General features: G+C 39.1%; 1 protein-coding gene across 1 annotated transcript in view; it reads right to left on the reverse strand.

Moving 5' to 3' along the window:
• Positions 1–206: 206 nt before the first annotated feature.
• Positions 207–19,634, reverse strand: part of LOC122557331 (uncharacterized) — a 40,672-nt gene continuing 21,244 nt past the window's right edge. Inside the window, exons 5-10 of the mRNA XM_043704925.2 lie at positions 15,486–15,622; positions 13,212–13,351; positions 12,079–12,233; positions 8,304–8,371; positions 6,929–7,021; positions 207–4,233 (exon numbers count right to left, since the gene is read on the reverse strand). Of these exons, the coding sequence (XP_043560860.1) occupies positions 6,933–7,021; positions 8,304–8,371; positions 12,079–12,233; positions 13,212–13,351; positions 15,486–15,622 (589 nt within the window). The 3' untranslated portion in view covers positions 207–4,233; positions 6,929–6,932. The remainder of the gene's footprint in view (positions 4,234–6,928; positions 7,022–8,303; positions 8,372–12,078; positions 12,234–13,211; positions 13,352–15,485; positions 15,623–19,634) is intronic.

Raw genomic sequence — 19,634 nt, forward strand, 5'->3', positions numbered from 1 at the left:
AACATGTAGATTGAAAAACAGGAAGGGAACAAGGATTGATGAATGAAGGAGACAGGAATACTTGGTATGGGAGAGGGAAGAGAAACAAGTGACGAAATAAATCCAAGAAGGGACTATGAACTGGTGTACATATATTGATTATATGCTTTACATCAGCAACGCACATGAAACAGACTCTCATACATTCCTCTTCTCAAATAAGTTTATTAATAATTACCTCAGTTGATAAATATATCATGCATGAGATTACACCATGAATCTTCTAGATTCACTCAGCTAATTTCACAATTAGCTTCAGCATCTCTCACCTTCAGACAAAAAAGACTGACACATTCTCTGAACTCCTTTGAAATTTAGTGAATGTAGTATATAGAGACTTTCAGAAAACTTTTGATAAATAATGAGAGAGTAATGGGGGGAGATTAACAAATACAAGATTAGCAGAAAGGTAACAAATTGGTTTACGAATTGACAAGAAGGGAATCCTGACACCATCTCTTTAATTTCTCTGTTCTTCTCTATTCTGGCATATGGCTAATGGCCATCTGACTGATTTCCCTCATTCAGGTATCCATTAATGTATTTTCAGAGGTGGTTAGAGATTGACAAGTGGCAATCTTTAGAACTGATGTCCAGATTTTCAGATCATAGTATAATGAGGAACATTATAAGCAGTGAACAGTAAAAATGCAGTACATGACTGAAAAAAGACAAGTATTACATAATAATTTTAGCTTATTTGGAGCAGCAGCAGGAGAGGAGTGGGTGGAACCTGGGAGCGAATGGTAGCAGCGGAACTTCTGGATAAAAACCGGAGGAACAGGGCCCAGATCAAGCTCAGTCGCAGCAGCAGTGGGAGAAGAAATGAGTGTGTAGAATATTCACTTAACCCAAAGGCAGAGCTCTTGAGGTGATGTCAGAGTTTAAAAAGTGATGTATGACAAGAGGATTGGTTGCTTAGGAACCAGCTTTAGGGGCCAAAAGAGTAGTACTGGAGAGAGTAGATGTAAAGTCAGGAGCAAGTTCCATTCAGAAATAGAAGGAAAACTACGACAATACAGTCAGCAGAGAACACAAGGGCAGTATAAGGCACATGGGAGGTCTGGAATGCTGCTCAGAGTACTCTAGTTGCAGCTGCACCAATACCTTGCAATAAGACTTCCTTATTCTCTTGCTCCAAACCCCTTCATGATTACAGTGAGAATTCAGGGCCAGTGTGCTTCTCTAAGAGTGATGGCAAGGCAGCAGGTTCAAGGCATTTTATGAGTAGATGTAAGAGGATTATCAATGAAAGAGTGGGACTGATTAGAGATAAAAGCAGCAATTTATGCATGGAGCCAGTGAATGTGAGTGAGGTCTGAAATGAATACTTCTCATATATATTCACAGAAAAAAACATTGTAGCTGGGGATTTCAGTTGGGATGGTGAAGTTGTAAAACATGTTAAAGATTAATACAGAGGAGGTATAAGATAAATAAATTTCCAGGGCCTGATGAGATGTAACCCAGGTTGCTATGGGTGGCAAAGGAGGAGTTTGCTGGGACCCTGGCAGATATATTTAATACTTTGCTGGACACAGGTGAGTACCAGATGACTGGAGGATAGTTAATATACTTCTTTTGTTTACTAAGGGCAGCAATGATAGGCCAGGTAATTACAGACCTGTTAGTTTGACATCATTGGTATGGAAATTACTGGAAAAAAATTCTGAAAGGACAAGATTAAACAATATTTAGGAAGACAAGGATTGTTCAAGGATAGTCAGCATGAATCTTTGTAGAGCGAGATCCTGTCTGACTAATTTAATTGAGTTTTTTGAAAGGTTGACTAAACACATTGGTGAGGGTATTCCGTTGGTGTGGTTTACATGGACTTCAGCAAGGCCTTTGACAAAATCCCACATGGAAGGCTGGTCCAAAAGGCAACAGCCCATGGTATCACGGCAAACTGGAAAACTGGATCTAAAATTGGCTTATAAATATGAGGCAGAGGGTGATGATGTAGAGTTGTTTGTGTAATTGCAAGCCTGTGATCATCAGCATACCACAGGAATTGGTGCTGGGACCCTCGCAGCTTGTTACGTACATTAATAAACCTCTGCATTCACATCCAAGTTAATTAGTAAGGTTGCAACTAGCATGAAAATTGAGGGTATTGTTGATAGTGAAGACCTCGGTGCCAGGCTAGCTTGATATTGCTCAGCTGGTAAATTGGGAAACGCAATGGTAGATGGAACTTTATCCTGATAAGTGCAAGCTGATGCATTTTGTGAGGTCTAATGAGGGAAGGATATACACCAATAAATGGTAGGTCCCTATGGAGCACTGAGGAGCAAAAGTGGCATAGAAGTCCATAGATCCTTGAAGGTGTCAGCACAGAGTCAGGATTGTGAAGGAGGCAAAAGGGATACTTGCCTTCATTAGATGGGTACAGAATATAGGAGCAAGGAAGTCTTGTTTCAGCTTTTTAAAACATTGGTTAGGTCACACATGGAATACTGTGTGTATTTCCTCTTGGAAGGACATGATTGCATTGGCGAGGGTGCACAGAAGGTTCATCAGGTTGTTACCTGGCATGAGGAAAGACTGAATAGGCTGTGTTTGTTTTCCTAGGAGCAGAGAAGGCTGAACAGTTATCTGATTGAGGTATATAGAATTACGACAGGTATAGTAAACAGATCAATGGAATTTCCCCATGGCAAACATGTAAGACCAGTGGGCAGAAGTTTAAGGGGAAGAGCAAGTGGTTTAGAGGATGTCTGAGGATAAAGCTTTTTCACCCAGAGGTTGGTAGATGTATGGAACCTGGTGTCTGAAAGGGAACTGGAGACAAATATTCTAGCAACATTTAAGCATCTGGATGAGTACTTAAAATGTCATTGCACTGTAGGCTATGGACCAAGTGCAGGTAAATGGGATGAGTGTATTGTTGTGTTTGTTGGTTGGTAAAATCATGGTGGGCTAAAGGGCCTGTTTGATTCTTTACAGCACTGGTTGGTTATTGGGAGAATGTTAAAAATTGGGATCAATTAGGAAGATTTGAGTACTTACAGCAACAAAGAAAACAGCTCAAGGCCATAATAAAGTTAATGGAATACTGAGTTTTATACTGAGAGATACAGAATGTTAAAATTGAGATGTACCTGTGCACCTCAATAGTAAGACCATCCAAAAATATGCAGGTTAGCTAGATTGGTCATGCTGAATTGCCCATAGTGTCCAGAGATGTGTAAGCTAGCTGGATTAGCCATGAGAATTGCAGAGTGATAGGGTAAGTGGGGTGGGGGTGGTATGGTATGCTCTTCGGAGGGTCGGTGTGGACTCGATGGGCCAAATGGCCTACTCCACACTGTAGGGATTCTAGAATTTTGTATTCAAGAGTAGTATTGAACTCCAGATTATGGTAAACATGGGACAAATAAAACGTGCATTGTTATTACTAGGATTCTGCCTATTACAAGGAATATAATTCTTAAGACTTAAAAATTCAGGCCTTTTTGTTTTAAAAGAAAACAAGAGGACAGTTTGATAGGACAGAGTAGACAGAAACAAATGGTTTCAGTTGATAAATGAGTAAATTCACAGGGAAAGTTTTTTTTTTAAAGTCAGTGTTGTGAAGCTGAAAAATAAAATAGCTAGAAGAACAGAGCAAGCAGAGTATCTGGAAAGACTAATGTCTGGAGGATAAATACCAACAAAGTCATGTCATAGTTGAGTTGCTGCATAATTCTATGTGACTTTGCAGCACAAAATTAACACATTAATGTGTTCAAGAACAAGCTGCTGCTACCAAAAATGACCCAACTGGCATTAAAAAATTAAGGTAACATCAAACCAATCATCATAACTACACCAAATCAATATTTGTATTGACAGTGAAATAGTCGATGGCATCAAGTACTCTAAAGCATAAATCTAACTATTATTCTTCAGTAACATTTTTTACTTTTATCATGTGAGCCATTTGTTGCTCATTTCTAACTGTCTTTGAGAAAACAGTTACAGTTCAATGTGTTTTCCATCTCTGCATTCTATTCTAAAATTTTGATCAAGTTTTGCCAATAAATAGATTGTATAATGTGTTCATGTAATACTCAAAAGAATCTTATGGCAATCCATTGACTGGTATACTGCCAACTGAATCCAAATTCCAAGCTGGAAATGAAGAAATGCCGAGCAATTCAGGTTCTCTTCTTGAGCCTTTCTTGATGCCAAACTCAAATTCAACAATGTCTAGACCATGCAAAGGAAAAAAGATAATTTTTTAAAAAGTTCAAATTTCTCTACTAATACATTAAATATTTAGTTGTACAGTTTTATATTACAACTGTTATTTAAGACTGCTCGAAATTGAAGCAGGAGTAGGCCATTATGACATTCCTCACATCAACTTTCCTGCTCTTTCCCCAAAACCTTTGATTCCCTTACTGCATCAAGAATCTCTCAGCCTTACATATGTAGAGTCACAGAGTCATCGAGATGTACGATATGGAAACAGACCCTTTGGTCCAACCTGTCCATGTCGACCAGATATCCCAACCCAATCTAGTCCCACATGCCAGCACACAGCCCATATCCCTCCAAACCCTTCCTATTCATTTACCCATCCAACTACCTTTCAAATGTTGCAATTGTACCAGCCTCCACCACTTCCTTTGGCAGCTCATTCCATACACGTACCACCCTCTGTGTGAAAACGTGGCCCCTTAGTTCTCTTTTATATCTTTTCCCTGTCACTCTAAAGCTATGCCCTCTATTTCTGGACTCCCCCACCCCAGGGAAAAGACTTTGTCTATTTATCCTATCCATGCCCCTCATAATTTTGTTAGAAATTCCAAAGACTCACATCTCAGAAAAAATTCTTCCCCATCTCAATCTTTAATTGCCATTCCTTAATTTTGATACCATGCCCTCTGGTACTAGATTCTGTTATGAGGGGAAACATACTCTACATTTACCCTGTAAAGGCCCTTATTAATCCTGTATATTTCAATGCGATCACCTTACATTCTTCTGAACTCCAGTGAGTAGAGTCCCAACCTGTTTAGCCTTTGCTCACAAGACAATCCCTCCATACCAGGGATCATCAATCCTAGTGGATATTCTCTGAACTGCCTCCAATGAAATAATGTTTTTCCTTAAAAACTGACCAGAACTGCTCAAAGTAGTTGAGGTATAGCATCGGCAATACTTTGTACAGTTACAGTAACACTTCCTCACTCTCATGCCCCGAACCCCTTGAATTCAAGGCCAACGTTCCATTAACTTTCCCAATTACCTGCTGTACCCTAGCTTTGTGTTTTGTGCACAAGTACCCTCAAGTCACTTTGTGTTGCAGTTTTTCTCCATTAAATAATATTTTGTTCTTTTATTGCTCCTTCCAAATAAACAGCTTCATATTTTCCCAAATACTCAGTTTGTCAATATTTTACCCACTTACTCAACCTAACAATATCTCTTGTAAACTGTTTACATCCCTCTCACAACCTACCTTTCCACCTATTTTTGTGACCTGTACAAATCTGGTGACAATACATTCATAGAATTCCCACAATGTGAAAACAAGCTATTGGGCCCAACAAGTCCACACCAACCCTTGGAAAAGCATTCCACCCAAACCCATGCCCATCCTTGCATTTCCTTGTGGCTAATGCACCTAACCTACACATTCCTGACCACTATGGGCAATTTATTATAGCCGAGCCATCTAACTTGCACATCTTTGGACTGTGGGAGGAAACCTGAGCACACGCCAGAAACCACGCAGACATGCAACCTCCACATAGCCAGTCACCAGAGGTTGGAATCGAATTTGGGTCCCTGGCACCACTGTGCTACACTTCCTCCAAGTCATTATATATATATATAGTAAACAACTATGGTATCAGTACTATCACTTCCGTTCAGAGGAAGGGTCAATCAACCTGAAACGTCAACCCTGATTTATCTCCTCAGATGCTGCTAGATCTGCTGAGCTTTTCCATAAATCACTATTTTTGTTACTGATCCCTGTGGAACTGCACTGGTCACACCTCACTAACTTGAAAAAGAACCCCTTATTTGCACTCGCTATTTCCTATTCACTAGTGAATTCACTATCCATGCCAATAGACTACCTCTAAAAACCTTGTAGAACACCTTCTGGAAGTCCAAATACAACACACCTACTGGTTCCCCTCGATTTTCTCTGGTTGAGTTCCTCAAAAAATTTTAATAAATTGGTCAGGCATGATTTCCCTTTCAGGAACCATGTTGACTGTGCTTGATTAGATTTGATTTTCCAAATGCTCTGCTATTACTTCCTTAATGACTGATTCCAATACTTTTCCAACAATAGACGTTAGGCGAATTGGTTTAAATAGTTTTGCCTCCCTCCTGTTTTGAATAGAGATACCACAATGGTAGGTTTTCAATCTTCTGGCACTTTGCCAGAATCCAAGGAATTTTGGAAAACTACAACCAATGCATCCACCAACTCTATAGCTACTTCTTTTAGGATTCTTGGATGTAAACCATTAGGGCCAGGGGATTTATTTTAGCTGCATTAGTTTGTTTAATATCACTTCTCTAGGGATGTTGATGGTAATTAATTCTTTCTCTGTATTCCTTAGTCTTAATACTAATGGCAAGTTCAAATTATCTTCCACCGTAAATTTAGTACAATACTCTTACACTGAGAATAATCATTCATGAGGTTTATAATCCCAGAATTTGTTGCTGCATCTTTTTAAAAAATACATTTCATATTTCATTTATAGGTAAAATTTTGAAGAGTGCACTGAAAGCTAAAATTAGGGCACTGGATTCTAGTGCCACTCATTAGGGACAAATGTTGTCCTAGAACACTATCTGAACTACCTGACATTTTACTAGCAGTAACATCTCCAGCTTCTGATTATCTATACAATCACTGCACATTGGAACATACCTAGTCATTTTCTCAAGTTAGTTGGTTGTGACAGTAACTGTACGAGACGTTGTTTCCAGTACAGCGGAATACTTGCTCCAGTTTTGGGTGAAGCTTTAAGACAAATCAAAAACAAAAAAGTCACCCTTAAGTTGTTTTTCCACTATGCTATGGAACCATGAAAACAATAATAGTATTAATATTCAGGAAAAAAAAATTAATGCAATGTAGTGTAGATTTGAATAACAGTTTACCCTTGTATCCGAGTGGTTGATTGCTGAACCAGTACATTCACACCTTAATGTTGAAGTTGACCAGAGATAATCTTGCAACCACACAGTCCACTCTATAAACAAGACTGCCTTATTTTACCCTTGTAACATCACCTGACTTTGCTCATCTGCTGTTGAAATTTGCATCAATATCTTTGTTATCTGTAGGTTATCTATGCTCTTCTAATTAGACCCACAAATTCCAAACTCCACAAAACTGAACTCACTAAAATATTGCTATCTATATCCAAAGTCACATCTCTTGTTCACTTATTACCCCTTTGCTTGTTGACGTAGTCTGACACTGCCTCAATTCTGCAATTTTTAATCTTGTTTTCAAATCCATCCATGGCCAAGATCTTCCCTGCGCCAGCTCCACTAGCCTCCAAGATATCTGAACCTTTGCAATTATGGCATCATGTGTTTCCCCTAATTTTAATTGCTCCATTCTTTCAACCAACAACTTCTAAGGACTAGAATTTTCTTTCATATCTTTCCTTCCTTTTCCTTCTTTATTATACTCCTTAAACACACCTCTCAGCAAGCTACTGCTCAACTGTCCTTTAACCACCCCTTTACTTTGCTCTGTGTCAAATACTATTTAATAAATCTGTGTGAAGCATCAGGGATGTTTTACTAATTTATATAGTATATATTTGTATAAATCCAAATTGTTGTTGATACAGAAAATAATAAGGCCATACTGAACAATAAGATCTCTTGTTCAAACCATAATCTTTGCAGTTAGCTGATCTTAGCTGGAGCAATAGCAGATGTGCGCCAATGTATATTAGTACTCTTGTAATTAGGAATAGTAAAATGCTGCCACTTTATAAAAACCTCTGATGGGAAGTGCACTTTACCTACATTAACAGTGGCCTTTGTGAAAGGAGCAAAAATGGGTGGTCAGATGAATAATGGTATTATACACTAAAAATGTTATATGGGTAACCAATACTGATTTACAGCATGTGATGGTGAGGCAAGAATACACGTGGCATTTTTTACAAAAGCGAAAACTGTCGAAGTTAAAGTTCACTTCCGCAAATGGAATTGTTATTCTTTTGAAATTTCATACAGGAAGCATTTTTGACGTTATTTAACCCACGGGCTGTAACACTTACCACAATTACCTTCTGAATATCTTGCAAGCCCAGCCGCTACCATCCTTTGGGAAAGCTTAGATCCTCTCCTACAGGAAATAAAATGTTTAAACAAGAACAACAAACTAAACTAACAAAGTTAAAGAAAGAGAACTTATGCTGTATAGGCTTTGTAACTTTTGACTGTTAAATGAAACTGGACTAAAATTATACAGCACTGTGAAAAAGAGAGAGATTATACCTGAGATAATGGCTCTTTATTCACCACATACTCCGTTCTTCAGGTAAACTGGCATAGGGTTAAAAATCAATGAGTTAAATGTGTAGCTCAAAGATTGATGTGGATAGAATGTTTCAGTTCATGGGATAATGGCATTGTTATTGGGGTAGAAAAGAGCGGTTCCAAAGGGTTTCACTTGACCCATACTGAAGTAACTCCAAAGAGGCCACTATCTCATCGTCAAGTCACCGTTTATTTATTCACAAACAATCTGTGACTATGGTACTGCCTCATAGTGTCAGACATCAGAGTGTCAGTATCTGACACTTATCCTTTTCACATATCAGTCAGGGTTCCCTAATTGGACAAGATTAACAGCCCCAATCAGGAAACTCATATCCCATGAGTTTCAACTGAAAGGGTTCAGAAAAGATTTAAAAGGATCTTGCTAAGGTTAGAGTGTGAAACCAGAGGGAGGGGCTGAATAGGCAGGGGCTGTTTTCCCTGGAGTGTCAGAGGCTGAGGAGTGACTTTATAAAGGTTTATAAAGTCATGAGGGCATGGATAGGATAAATAGACAAGGTCTTTTCCCTCGGGTGGGTAAGTCCAGAACTTGAGTTTCAGGGTGAGGAGGGGTAAGATATAAAAAGGACCCAAGAGGCAACTTTTTTACACAAAGGGTTGTGCATGTATGGAATGAGCTGCCAGCGGAAGTGGTGGGAGCTGGTACAACTACAGCATTTAAAAAGCATCTGGATAGGTATATGAATAGAAGGGGTTTAGAGGGATATGGGCCAAGTGCTGGCAAATGGGACTAGATTCGGTTAGGATATCTGGATGGCATAGACAAGTTGGACCGAAGGGCCTGTTTCATTGCTTACGGCTCTACGACCTTGTTACAATCACTGCACCTACTGAGACCAGTGTCCTGACAAATCGAATAACTATAGCCATAGCAAGGGCTTTAAAATAATTAGAGGGGCTGGAATGGAGATGTGTGCAAAGTAGAAATGTCAGTTTACAAATCAAAAGGATATATTAGTTTGGGAGCTATTTGGATAATGATACTCTGAATGGGACAGGAGGGGATTGAGTATATATACACACAAAAACAGCAGTTAATGGACAACATTTTATTGGCTCTTTATTTCAATACATGTAGGATGTGGAGCAAAATAAATAAAGAAGCTAAAGGCGCAAATGAGGCTAAAGGGTATGATCTTATAGACAGGGTTACAAGCTGATCAAAGTTGGGAACAAAATATCCAGGGGTATGTGACTTTTTGAAAGGACAGGCAGGAAGGAAAGTCTGAAGGGGTAGCTTTGTTAATATAGGATAGGTTACAAGAGCAAGAATTAAAATATGTATAATCCATATGGATCGAGATAAGAAATAACAAGGGGTGAAAACAATGGTGAAAGTAGTCTATAGCCCCCCTAGTGACAGCTATACTATAGGACAGAGAATACATGTAGAACAGGCAATCAAGGGTGATTTTAACACTTATGTAGACTGGGAAAATAAAATTGACAGTAGCCATGAGTAGGAATTCTTGGTATATTCAGAACAGTTTTTTGGAATAATGTGTTTTGGATCCAACCAGGGATGAAAATATTTTAGACCTGGTAATGTGAAATGAACTTCAATAAATTACTTTAGACTAAAAGATCATCTATAAAACAGTGTCCATAACATTATAGAATATAGCATGCAGTTTGAGTGTAAGAAAGTTCAGTCAGAACTAACTGTGTTAAAGGAGAACAAGTTGGCATGGATAGGAAAAGGAGATTACCAGCAAAGATGGTCAAAGAACAATGGCAGACTTTTGAGAAAATAGGTTATTGCTCAAAACAAAGATATGTACCAGTGAGAAGAATTCTAGGAAGGGGAAAAAACAACAATGGTTAACCTTGGAAGAGAAGAATAGCATCAAGTTTTAAGAAAGAAAATCATACAATGTGGCAAAGATTAGTGCTACGCTAGAGAACTGGGAAAGTTTTAAAAACTAATAAAAAATGACTAACATAATAAAGAGGGAGAAAATAAACTTTGGGGTAAGCTTGCAAGTAATAATTAGACAGATAGTAAGAGCTTATTTGAATCTGTAAAAAGGAGAGGTCAACGATAACGATAACTCCTAATAGAATGAGGCAGTGAAATCACAGAATAAGGAAATGGTAGAGAAGCTGAATAAATACTTTTGCACCTGTATTCGTGGTAGAAGACAGTAACAGTATTCCAGAAATATTCAATAATCAAAGGGTAAAAGGAGAAAGTTGTTGGATTTATGTCCTATCACTAGAGAAAGTATGTTAAGGAAACTCATGGGTTGAGGGTTGATGAGTCGTCATGACCAATGGTATGCATCCTAGGACACCAAAAGAAGTAGCTACAGAGATAGTGGATGCGCTGGTTAAGAATCTTTCAAGAATCAAGAGGTTCTTGAAAGATATTGAAGGATTGGAAAACTGTCAATGTAATATCCTCATTCAAACTGGGAAGGAGACTAAAAACAGGTAACTATAGCCCAGTTAGCTTAACATCTGTTACTGGGAAAATGTTAGAGTCTATTATAAAGGATGCAAAAGCAGAGCATTTAAAACATAGGTAGTAATATCAAGTGACATCATCTGGTTTCATGAAGGGGAAGTTACGTTTATTACAATTGAGGAAGCAACAAACATGATTGATAAATTGGATATAATATATTTGGATTTCCAGAAGTCGTTTGATAAGGTGTTACACATTAGGCTACTTAATAAAATAAGAGATTAGACAGAATTTTGGGGGCAGTATATTAGTATGCGTGAAAAGCTGAGTTGACGTGAGTGAAAGGAGGACTTTGGAGTCCTCATGCAAAATTCACAAAAAGGTAGCATACAAGGCAGCAGGTAATAAGCAAGGCAAATAGAATGATGGCTTTTATTTCAAAAGAAGTGGAATACAAACATAGAAAGGATCTACTAAAATTAGAGCACACCAATAATACTGTGAGCAATTTTGATCCCCTTATCAAAGGTAATAGCAGAACTGGAGGCAGTCCAGAGAAGATGCACTAAGTTGATTCCAGTTATGGAAGGATTGTCTTCAGATTGAGGAGAGGTTGAATAGGTTGCCAATCGCATAACTCAGGTTGTGGATAGAGTTTAAAACTGATTAGTGAAGATAGGGGGGATTCAATTGCATGGAAAAGTATGGAAAAGCTTAAGCATGGGGAGAGCTTTCAGTTTAAGTTTCAAGAACAAGTATACAAAGTGATGGGATACAGTGTGGGTAAGTGTGAGGTTATGTACTTTGGTAGGAAGAATAGAGGTGCTAACTATTTTCTAAACATGGAAAGGTTTCAGAAATCTGAAGGACAAAGGGACTTGGAAGTCCTAATTCAGATTTGTTTTAAGATTATCATGCAGGTTCAGTTAGTCTGGATAAAGAGACACATTGGGCATAAGTGGTTCATGCATAAAGAAACACACTTTTACCTGGTCTCATTAGTACGACTTAAAATAAAACATATATTTAATTAAGATAAGAACATCACAAGTCAAAAAGCATATATGGATGCCTTGCCAGCATACCTCATGATCCCTATTTTCCCTCTTTCACTGAAAAGTGCCACCGTCATAATGTTCGCTTTTTGATAAAGTCTTGCAAAAAATGTTTTGTTTTTCACAGACTTCTTGAACCAGTTTATCTCTGATCTGGACCAGGTCACACCATGCATTGGAGAAACCTGCAAATTTGAGAAGATATTGTTTTGTTTGCATTCTGTACCCACCACCTCAATTCCCAACTAAGCTCAACATAAGACCATAGGAACTCCTGTGGTCTCCGAAGCACACCAAACCATTCAGAACAATAATTGCTGGTCTTCTTCCTCAACTCCAATTTCACACATCCCTTGAGAGACCAAAAATGTGTCTGTTTCATCTTTTAAATCTAACATATGCTCATTGTTAAACTTATATTTTACAGTGCAATGTGGACAAATTGGTATATCATTGTCAGCACCTGATAAGCTTAACAGTTGAGTTAAAAAAGCACTACACATTATGGATGTCTATGGACTGCCATAGTCCCTCTCTTCAGGTACCATGTCATAAAAGGACACAGGTGACCACAGACTCCCATCAGAATGGTTTATGATTATGTTTGGCAAAATACTGTAGTGCTTCGTCTTTGCCATCTATGCCCTTAATGCCATCATATATATTGGAAGGATTTGCAGGCTAATAATCAACCTGTTTAGCTACATCATGAATATACCTTCCTTCCAGTACAGAAGTAGGATTTTAATGGAGGGCTTTTACCATTGCACCACAAGATCTTCTCATGGTCTAATTATGAAAACTTATTTCATTATAGAAACTACACTATTTATGCCATGTTCTGTTTCAATTTTTAAAATGCTCTTTTTGTTACTGAGAATAAGTGTCTCAAAGATAATGAGTAGGGAGAACTTGTTTGTGGGAAGAAGCAGCAGTCAATATCAATCAAGTTATATTCTATCATGCCCAAGGCACTGAGCACTGGTGCAGCACACTTGCAACACCCAAGCTTCTAAATTTAGCATTTAATAAGTTTTAGTTCATCTGGTATACATTAAAGCTAAAAAAGGGCTTAAACAGCATCATTGGTCTTGGTTTTATTAGGTATAATAAAACCCTCTATGTTAAGAATTTTAGTAAACTTCACATCCCTATATACTTACGTTTGCTAAAGACACACACAATGCTTGCTGGGGAAGGACACAATATGCTGGAGGAAGAGGTTTTAAATAACTTAATGAAAGGCAAGCAGAAAATCCATAATCTACACATAACACTTCCAGTAGAAGGTGTTGATGATCACCTGCAAAACAATGTCAAAGTTAAGAATTGATCTCTTTGATGTGAATCTATCTTTCAAAAAATGAATGCAAACAGACTGCTCGATTCAGAGGGAAACAGCTTTTCAATAAGTTGCTGAAAATATATTGGTCTTAAAGTTGGTGTATCGTAAATGACTAAGCTCATTTACGATTTATGTAAATTTTACCCAAGTGGATAATCAAAGCTTTTAATAGGTTGTATTAGAGCTTCAGGAACACAATTGGTATGTCAAGCTAACCCAATGTTTCACATTCCTAAAACTTTACTAAAACTTTACTACCTGCTACTGACTCAGCATGTAATGTGGGAGGTGATCATTAAAGAAGAAATAGTGAGACTTCTGGATGGAAAGGGTTCCATCAGGCAGATGCAGCATGGATTCAAGGAGGGAAGTGTTATGGGTGACAAACTTATGGGTGCTCTTTGAGGATGTAACAAGCACGGTTGATGGTGGGGAACAGGTAGATGTTGTATACTTGAATTTCCAGACAGCGTTGGATAAGGTGCCGCATAAAAGAATCATCCATAAGATAAGAATGCATGGAGTTGTGGGGAATGTACTAGCATGGATAGAGGAATTGTTAACCAATAGAACGCAGAGAGTTGGGATAAATAGGTGTTTCTCTAGTTGGAGACCAATGGTGAGCGGGGCACCACAGGGGTCGATATTGGGCCCACAGCTGTTCATGATACATATAAATGATTTGGTAGAGGAGACAGAGTGTAACATATCCAGGTTTGCTGATGAGGACCAAACTGAGTGCTAAGGCAAACTGTGCAGAGGATGTGGAGGATCTGCAGAGAGATTTAGATAGGTTAAGTGAGTGGGCAAGGGTCTGGCAGATGGAGTACAATGCTGTAAATGTGAGGTTATCCATTTTGGAAGTAGAAGTATTAAGTCAGAGTATTATTTAAATGGTACAAGATTGCAGAATGCTGTTGTGCAGAAGGACGTATGAGTGCTCATACATTAATTGCTAGAAGTTGACTTGCAGGCGTAACAGGTAATCAGGAGGGCAAATGGAATATTGGCTTTCATTGCTAGAGGAATTGAATTTAATAGCAGGGAGGTTCTGCTGCAATTGTGCAAGGTATTGGTGAGTCAATATCTCTCATCTCTTGACTCTAATCTCCAGCATGTGTAGTACCCACTTTCACCAAGGTATTAGTGAGGTTGCAACTGGAGTACTGTACACAGTTCTGGTCTCCTTACTTGAGGGAAGATATACTGGCTTGGATGCGGTGCAGAGAAGGCTCACCAGGTTGATTCCAGAGATGAGGGAGTTACCCTATAAGGAGAGGTTGAGCCCTCGGGACTGTACTCGCTAGAATTCAGAAGAATGAGAAGGGATCTTATAGAAACATATAAAATTATGAAATGGATAGGCAAGTTGTTTCCACTGGTGGGTCAGACTAGGACTAGGGGACATGGCCTCAAGATTAGGGAGAGTACATTTAGGACAGAGATGAGGAGGAACTGCTTTTCCCAGAGAGTGCTGAATCTATGGAATTCTCTGTCCAAGGAAGCAGGCAGCTTCATTAAAAATATTCAAGACACAGTTGCATGGTAGGGAAATTAAGGGTTATGGGGATAATGCAGGTAGGAGGAGCTGAGATGATGGATTGTTCAGCCATGATCTTAAGGAGTGGCGGAGCAGGCTTGACGGACCAACTGGCCTGCTCATATTCTATTACTATGAAACTATGTAACAACACATTGAACGATTTGGCCAATTTCAGCTGGGATTGTTTTATGCTATAATTGCATGGGTTAGGACCTCTGAAAAGTGAATATATATAAATGTTAATGACTGGCCAGTTAGATTCTCACATGAAGAAAGACTGTCCTGAGGGGCTAGCAGACCCAAGATGTTACCTCTACCTACTCTCCACAGATATTGCCTGCTCAGTTTACCAGCAATTTCTCTTTTTGTTTTTGAAAGAAAGACCACTTATGCTATCCTTTTACCCCATCAAAAAGTATGAATTGCACGTTGACAAAAAAATTACTTGAAACCATAAGATTTGTACTTTCTTGTCTTCAATGTCCACTTATTTCATTCCAATTTGTAATACGTTTTCTAGCTCAATTGGCATACAGCCTATGTGCATACCATGTGTTGCTACATCCCCCACAATTCTGATCACACGAGACCGATACCACTGCTTGTTTTCAGGGAGCCAAGCACACACGTAGGAGTTGATCATAGGGATGGAACTCAATGTAGCAGAATTCCTTGAGCACTCAATGCTGCAATAAAAAAATACAACCCAAATGTTAGTTTTGGTAATTGGCTCAGCTGGTGAGGAGGAAATGGATAGCATGGTGAATCCACAGAACAGAATAATTGTGGTCTCAAAAAAAGCCATAGTTATAGATATTGGGATTTTGCAAGTGACAGAATCTAAGCATACTTCAGCATTTTTCATTCTCACTTTGTTGGATGGTAAAATGCTATCTTTGAATTGAGGCAGGTGGCTTAGTCCATGCTGGAGAAATAACTTATTTACCTATTTTTTCATCCAGTATAATAAGTCTACTAAAAACCTCAGGAATTCTGGTCATATCCATGGCCTGAAATCCAAACCAAAGACTCATTTGTGTTTTCCTGCAGACCATGCAACCTCTAACTTAGCACATTTGCTTGCAAACATATACAAAATTTCATTTGGGTTGGGAGCCAATAATTTTCTTTAAAATTAATTTAAAAAAGATGTGGGCATCACTGGCTAAGCCAGTATTTATTGTCCATCCCTAACTGCTTGAGATGATGGTGTAGAGCAGCCTCCTTAAAACACTGTAGTCCTTGGGCTATTGGCATACTGTGTGTGATATTAAGGAGTTCCAGGATTGATTCAATAACAGTGAAGGGATGAGCAATATGGTTCCAAGTCAGGATGGTGTGTGGTTTGGAGAGAACCTGCAGCTGTGATGTCCTCACATATCAGCTTATATTTCTAGGTGGCACAGGTCACAAGTTTGCAAAATGCTGTCGACAAGCTTTGGGGAGTTGATGTGATGCAAGTTGTACATGGTACTGACACTGCAGTGTTGATGATAGAGAGTGACTGTTGAATGTGATGGCTATAGTGCCAATTAAGCAGGCTATTTTATCCTGGATAGTACTAAGCTTCTTTGAATGCTGTTGGAGCTGCACTCATCTAGACAAGTAGGAATCATTCCATCACACTCCTGACTTGCATCTTGTAGATGATGGACAAGCTTTGAGGAGTCAGGTGGATTACTCATTGCAAAATTACCAGCCTCTTATCTGCTCTTGTTACTACCATTTGTACATGGCTGGCCCAGATCAGTTTCTTGTCAATGGTAACCACCAGGAAGTTGATAGTGGGCGACTCAGCAATGATTCAGCCACTGAATGTCAAAGAGTAACAGTTAGATTCTCTTATTAGAGACTGCCATTGCCTGGCACTTGTGTGTCCTGAATGCTATTTGAAACTCATCAGCCCAAACCCGAAAGTCCTCTACATCTTGTATTTGGATATTGACTGCATCAGTAACTAAGGAGTCTCAACTGGTACAAAACATTATGTAATCAAAAGCTAGTATCCCAAGCTCTGAACTTATGATGGAGGAAAGGGATACAGAAGCAGCTGACACTACTATAGGCTACTTGGGGAAATGTCTTATGGCTGACTTTCAACAACCACAACGATCTTCCACTAGCTATGACTGCAACCAGTGGAGTATTTTGCCAAATTTGCTGTCAAAATCAGTTTTGCTGGGGTCTCCTTGATGTATTATGTGGTCAATTGCTGTTTTGACCTCAAGGGCAGTCACCCTCACTTCTTGAGTTTAGCTTTTTTGTCCATGGTTATTTGGTTCTAACTGAACTTCAGTATTGTTGAAAAAAAATACATTGTATCAAAGCATCTATTCTTGCACTCAGCTGGACATTTTGCAACAATATAAATTAAAGGAGAAAACAAGCATTTATACTGTAAGAGGAGAATGCTGATTAGTTGGCAAGTGGACCTTTGATAGGTAGATGAGTTTTCATGGACAATGTACCCATTGATGCTGATTGACAGATAACAGTTAGACTTGTTAGATTTTAAAGCAGACAGGTTGACTTTGATTAGTTCGGGCAGTGACCTGTAAAAATGGAACAGTGAGTGGCTGTCACCTGTTTTGTTACAGGTGCAGTGTGTGGACATGTTCTGTCAGCAAATAACAGGGTATTGTGATTTAATATATAGCTACCATTACAGACAAGTGTGTTATATTGAGAGCCTGATTAACAATCATAATTTGTTTGCCATCATACGTCCTGGCATATTCAGGATTATCTTGTAAATTTTGTTCAAGTCAGAATCACATTTAATTTAGGCACTATGTTGCATGTTTTGCAAACAAGGACTAGTTGGGTCCTGTACATCCACAACATGACCTCCCAACTCCTGTACTCAATACTCTGACCAATAAAGGAAAGCATACCAAACGCCTTCTCCACTTTCAAGGAGCTATGAACTTGCATTCCAAGATCTCTTTGTTCAGCAATGCTCCCTAGGACCTTACCATTCAGTGTATAAGTCCTGCTAAGATTTGCTTTCCCAAAATGCAGCACCTCGCATTTACCTAAATTAAACTCCATCTGCCACTTCTCAGCCCATTGGCTCATCTGATCAAGATCCCGTTGTAATCCGAGGTAACTTTCTTTGCTGTCCACTACACCTCCAATTTTGGTGTCATCTGCAAACTTACTAACTATACCTCTTAAGCTCACATCCAAATCATCCATATAAGTGACGAAAAGTAGTGGACCTAGCACCCATCCTTTGGCACTCCAGTGGTCACAGGCCTCCAATCTGAAAAGCAACCCTCCATCTGTATGGCACCTGCATCGTAGTAGCGTGAAACAACTAGATTCACCTTTGCTCAAACTGTGGAGATTACCCCACCAGGGTATTCCAAGGTATTCCACTGTGCTGCCTCACAGTGTCAGAGACCTGGGTTCAATTCCCACCTCAGGCAACTGACTGTGTGGAGTTTGCACATTCTCCCCGTGGGTTTTCTCAGGGTGCTCCGGTTTCCTCCCACAGTCCAAAGATGTGCAGTTCAGGTGAATTGGCCATGCTAAATTGCCCATAGTATTAGGTGTAGGGGTATGGGTGGGTTGCTCTTCGGCGGGTCGGTATTGACTTGTTGGGCCGAAGGGCATGTTTCCACACTAAGTAATCTATTCTAATCTAATCTAGATTGAACACTTTTCAAGACCAACCCTGAGATTCCATGAGCTTTTTTGATATATAATGAGAAATTATCTGATGAGGATAGCCATTATCTCTAAGGATAGCTTTGAAGTACCCCATTTCAGCAGCATGAACAAACAGCTTAAGCCCTATGAGGTTACTGATAAGGTCAGCCCTACAGTGCATAGGTCTTTGGAATCCTAACATGTATACTTACTCGTGAAGGTACATTTGTGGTAGACACTATTACAGAATTCCCTAAACAACTGTTCAACAACAATGTCTGGGTAAGAGAGCTCATTTCAAATGTGAACTTAAGTGCATGATGGAGCCCATTAAGACAAATAAATTCTTACAGGCAATTGCAAATTCAATTTATCAGAAATGTGCAAGAGATAGAAGGTCACATCACATCTCTCATGGAACCCAACATGGATTTTTTTTAGATCACTGGGTCTAGTGGGGATCCCACAAAAACACTATCTATTTGGGCATACATGTTGGAAACTGAATTCAACTATGTGAGTTGCTGACTTCATAAGTTCAACAAATACTGATTCACACAATATTGGCAAATCTAGATCACCATGTCATTATGCCGTATTTGCAAGTTTTGAGCAACAGATGCTGTTACAGGAGCACAATCCTTTACCTGAAATGCTCGGGACCAGCTGGTTTTCAGAATTCAGAATTTTTCAAATTTCAGAATAAGTGGCAGTTTGATGAAGTTTAAAAATCTTTCTGAAGAATAGACTTACTGTAAGCAAAATGGGTCCAGATACAAAACTGAGGCCTGCCAGTACTGGGCCTCTACTGTAATAAGGCTATGACAGGTTCCACGTGATCAATTGTAATAGGGACTCTCTAGGCTGGATCACAGACAGATGTTGCTGCGGCCGTCAGCGAGACATCAGGATGGTGTGTTGCCTCCCTGGTACCAGCCAGGGTCAAAAATGTCCGAAAGGGTGCAAAATATTCTGAATGAGAAGAGTGACCAGCAGGACGTTGTGCATGCTTGTACCAACAACATAGATAGGAAAAGAGATGAG

The sequence above is a fragment of the Chiloscyllium plagiosum genome, unplaced genomic scaffold, assembly GCF_037043375.1.
Source record: "Chiloscyllium plagiosum isolate Xiang-an unplaced genomic scaffold, Cpla_swu_hap1 HiC_scaffold_11, whole genome shotgun sequence".
Lineage (NCBI taxonomy): Eukaryota > Metazoa > Chordata > Chondrichthyes > Orectolobiformes > Hemiscylliidae > Chiloscyllium > Chiloscyllium plagiosum.